The sequence below is a fragment of the Simochromis diagramma genome, unplaced genomic scaffold (assembly GCF_900408965.1).
Source record: "Simochromis diagramma unplaced genomic scaffold, fSimDia1.1 OVJJ01000618.1, whole genome shotgun sequence".
NCBI classification, from domain to species: domain Eukaryota; kingdom Metazoa; phylum Chordata; class Actinopteri; order Cichliformes; family Cichlidae; genus Simochromis; species Simochromis diagramma.
Genome location: NW_024387423.1, coordinates 7,266,962 through 7,271,873, shown reverse-complemented (window position 1 = coordinate 7,271,873; position 4,912 = coordinate 7,266,962). Strand labels below are relative to the sequence as shown.

The 4,912-nt window shown below is 38.2% G+C and overlaps 1 protein-coding gene across 1 annotated transcript; it reads left to right on the top strand.

Moving 5' to 3' along the window:
• The first annotated feature begins 239 nt into the window (after nucleotides 1–239).
• cmtm8b (CKLF-like MARVEL transmembrane domain containing 8b) lies at nucleotides 240–3,853 on the top strand. The gene is made up of 4 exons (XM_040013376.1): nucleotides 240–810; nucleotides 2,097–2,270; nucleotides 2,397–2,516; nucleotides 3,283–3,853. Exons 1-4 carry the CDS (start codon nucleotides 679–681, stop codon nucleotides 3,367–3,369), a joined length of 513 nt encoding a protein of 170 aa, XP_039869310.1. The 5' UTR covers nucleotides 240–678; the 3' UTR covers nucleotides 3,370–3,853.
• The last annotated feature ends 1,059 nt before the right edge of the window (nucleotides 3,854–4,912 follow it).

The following is a 4,912-nucleotide window of genomic DNA, read 5'->3' as shown; positions in this document are numbered from 1 at the left end:
CCCATCACCAGTTCAAGCCCTGGCTCCGACAGTCTCGGTTGTTGTGTCCTTGGGCAAGACACTTCACCCGTTGCCTACTGGTGGTGGTCAGAGGGCCCAGTGGCGCCAGTGTCCGGCAGCCTCGCCTCTGTCAGTGCGCCCCAGGGCAGCTATGGCTACAATGTAACTTGCCATCACCAGTGTGTGAATGTGTGTGTGAATGGGTGGATGACTGACTGTAGTGTAAGCACTTTGGGGTCCTTAGGGACTGAGTAAAGCGCTATACAAATACAGGCCATTTACCATATAGTATCATCAACACAAAGCAGTTATAATCAATATGTCCTGAAACACATTTCACACAGTTTTACTCTACTCACCTTAAACTATAAGTTATTTATTTCCTTCCAATCTACACCACTTCTTCTTCTTTTTTTTACTGGACACGACAATATAACGACAATTAAAACCATAAAAAAGAATCTTACTCAGCACTGGTGTAAACTTTTAAAAAAACCCTAACACAGAGAAAAAAAAGTCTTTCTTGAGTCAATCAGATGAGAAGAGACAATGGCGTGTTTGTTTATAGTATTGTTTCATAGATGGGTGTCCTTGCTGGATTCCGGGAAAGGAACAAAACTTCCTCTGCTGCAGTCGCAGTCTCAGTGAAAGCAGACAGGCTCTCGGCGTGAGTGCATCATGGAGAGACCTGTTGCCGTGTCGGTGCGCAGGAGTCCCTCACTACCAGATTACAACACCTCAACCTCCACCTTGGCCTTTGACCAGCATTTCACTACAACTCTCAAAGGAATTCTCCTCCAGGCTGAGATAGTAAGTGTGACTTTTGAGTTTATGATCCTTTATCCTTGTACATTATAAGCACTGCTAAAATCAAGCTAATGACCAGAAGCAAGTGATTATTCATTCAGGAATCCTTGTCAGGAAGAGCGGTAATTTGGATGTTAACAATAGACATCAATAGAAATATAAAGCAACTTACAGTTATGGTAAAAGTTTACATTAATAGCTGTGAAACACACAGGCAGCTAGAGACTAGAGACAGCTTAATAAGTGGTTGTTTTAAGACTCGAAATATACAGACAGGTCTTGAATTATGCTTTAATAATGATTGTTTTTCTAGAAGTTTTTCTATTTACACATTTTAAAGAAAAGTTATATTTCCCTTGAATGTTTTATGTTTCTATGAAAATCGGAAGTTGACCAAAAAACTCCAAGCAAATCAACTCTTCCTCCTTTTTCTCCCTCTTTGTCCCTCTTCCTTTCTAAATCAGCTGAAGGAAAAAGTCAGGATAGCCTTACTCTAAATACAGTCTGGCTGTCTGCCATTCAGAGGCTGGGCACGCCAGAGCTAAAATAATCTGATTTCAAACCATTGCAGTTAGGTTGTTAAGAAAAACCTAACAACTTTCTGTTTGGGTTTATGTTTGCAGATTTAAGAAACTGTTCCGTGACCATACAGATTGGCATATTAGTTGCAATTTTAGATCTAATACTTGCAGATAAAACTTGAAAATTAAACCATAGGAACTCCTCTTTAACTTCAAATCCTAACCTTTGGCTGAGTGCAGCAGGTGCACTGAACCATTTCAGAAACACAACAGGTTATTTTGTTAAGTTCCTGAGCACTAAATGATTTGATTTCAAAGGAAACCAAAACAGCTCACAGTCATGCTTCACACCAGAAAACAGTTTCTTCCTGTGATATGAAACATCCAGCAAGAATCTTTTGTCGTGGAGGGGAAGGGTGGGGATTGGAATAGTGTTGGGAGGAAGGAGATTTAGTCACTCACAACCACAGCACTCACCCACTCACTGAGATGGAGAATTAAAGCGATTAAAGTGACATGAAATACAGTTAGAGTTATTCGGTTTAATCATTTTTGACTTTAAAAAAGCTGAAAGTCTACACATCTTCAATCCACTGTGGTGCTGTAACGAGACAAAACTACAAACGTCATCTTTGGCCAACGAATTATCAGTCCAACCACATGCAATTTCTTGGCACATATCTATATCATACATGAATTCAAAAGATACAGAGAGATTAGAGCTTCAGCCAGTATTGACTCTGTCTGCTCTCCTCCCCTCTCTTCTAGATATGTGGCATGTTAGTGTGGATTCTGGTTGGGGGTACAGACTATTTTCATCTGCCTGCTCTCTGCTGGGTGATGTTTCTTTCCATCTTGTTCTGGATTCTAACAGTTAGCCTGTTTATAATTTACCTCACTGGAGTCCACAACAGGATACCACAGGTCCCCTGGACCACACTGGTAACTCACAGACACATGCAAATACTGCACAAACAAGCTGCTTTACTCTTTTTGTTAAAAACTATTTTTCCAGGATTTTGCAAATAGTTTTTAAAACCTGTAATTCTCTGTCTTTGTCTCTATCAGTCACTGTGCATTAATTGCATTGCTACTGCACTATATCTTGTGACAGCAGTAGTAGATGCTCTCTCCGTCAACCAGGACGTCAGGGGGCGACACAACTATAACTGCTGGGCAGCATCAGCGGTAAGAGCACCTACTATTTTTTAAAGACAAAAAACAAAGAAAGAATAGCAGAAAGCTATAAATGCAGCATTTCTACAAACACAGCGACTGTAGCTACCATGGAGATTATTGGTCTAAAGTCTTGTTTTGTTTTGATAAGACAAAATATACTTTTATATCTCAAATGTTAGAGCTAAGCATAACTTAAATAAAGTAAATTAAATTAATAAAATATGACAAAATAAGTAAAAATAGAATAAAACGTGTGTAAAAAGTCAAATATGATACAGTACAATGCATTATTAAGTCGCTTTAAAGATGGCAACTGATTGTAAGTGGTCGCATGCCTGAGCCGAGTCGTCCCAGCAACCATTTCAAAGGCACCAAAATTACAAGTTCATTACACACGACCGCTGTTTTCCCCAGTGTGACTGTAGCATAACTCCAATTTTAATCTGTACATAACTTGGTGCTCAGCACTGAAACTGATAAGAAAGCTTGACCTGAAATTTTCTTAGTATTTCTCCACCAGAACTTTATATTCCTAAAATGGAAAGATTTTAATTTTATATGTATGTGGGAACTTAAATGCTAAGGACAACATAATGGGTTGTACTGTAGACTGTTTCTGGGTGCTGTAAATGGAAGTGAAAAAATGTATATATAAAATAAAAATGTATATATATATATACATAAATACAAATATTATGTCCAAATCTAACTTCAGCCTGTTTTTGTGTCTGTTTTGTTTCCCCCTTTTTTTCTCATCTCCTCGTTCACCTCTCAGTTCTTTGCATTTCTGACCACACTTTGTTATGCAGGAAGCAGTTATCTGAGCTACCGTACATGGAAAACCACAGAAGAAGAGCAGTAGCGTCATTGCCTCTCATCTTATTGCAACATCCTTCTTTTTCTCTGTCAACACAAACATTTGTGACTTCTGTGACCAAATTCTAACGAAGTAAAGTTCAGTAGAAAAATGAAAAACTTGCTGTGACGGAGCAGCCACTTGTTTTCAACATGTTTAACCTTGTTTGTGTGATGCAGCCGTGCAACCAGTGGTCTACATACAAGCAGTTTGAGAAGATAAAGCAGTGAAGGACGTAACATAAAAACCATGTGTACACATGTGTACAACGTGCGTTTGTTCTAATACCCAAAATGCTTTTTATTTTGTGTATTGATTTTTCTCTTGATTGCCACCAATTTCCAAAAAGATCAAGTCAAAAACGTGCTACTCACAAAACACTGAACATTATACAACTTTATCCTTCAACCATAAAGCATAAATAAAAATAGTAAAATCATTTGTATAAGCTTTGTGTGATTTTGATCAAAAGTGCAAAATGTCACAGCTTCTTCACTGCTGCAAATGTGCAAAATTCTTTTTCACTGATGTCTTTTCATTTAATACCAAAAACCCCCACCTGTCATTAGCACATATTATATATTTAACCTTGGAAACAAACTAAACTCATCTTACATAATGACTGTTCTGCTTGTTCACAGGAAAACAGTAAACTGCAGACCCAATTTCCAAAAAAAGAAAAAAGTGTAATACAGTGCACCCACTTTGCTATTTTCTTAAGAGATTTTTCTGTTCGATTTTTAATCAGTTCAGTTTTATTTATATAGCAACAAATGACAAAAAGATTAATCAGTGTTTCTGTCTTTCATTAATAACTTCATCTGTATTGCTGCCTTAATAAATGAACAACACTCCCCAGTGAGCTCCCAGGGACGTAATCCCATTACCACTGAGTCGTCTGCTCAGCAGTCTGAGCTCTGCATCAGGGTGGGTCGGGTAGAAGTTAAAGCGGCCCTGCAATGCAGGACCAAAGGTCAACACATGATGATGAGCATTAGCATTGCACATGTCAACAAAGAGGAAATGTAACCAGTAAATGTACCAGACCTGAGTGGGCTGGCTGACAATCAGAGAGCGCCCTCTGGAGGTCCCAAATATCACCTGATAGATGTAGTTGTTATCAATTTTCCAGAGATCTAAAATGTAGGCAAATAACTAATTTAAAACAGATTAATGATATAGATGATGATGATGCAAGTAGAGTAGAATACAAAGTAATTAAGTTAAAAACTATACACCACAAAAAAATAAAAATCTGTAAATAAATATCACATTAAAGTAGGTTAAATGATTAAAGAACATTTCACATGGTTATAACGTGAAGCTAATATTTTAGCATCAAATGTCTCTGATCTGATCAACAGCCTCTCCATCAAACAGTTCCAGCTCTTGTGGGGTGCCATAGATGCGACCGACCACGTCGGCCCAACTATTATGGTAGCGGAGCTGAATCCTGGAACGCAAAAACAAAAACAGCGCTGTGACGCATACGTTACAGAAGAGGAAGAAAGCGCTTTTTCATTTTGACTCTGTTTGAACTACAAGTTTC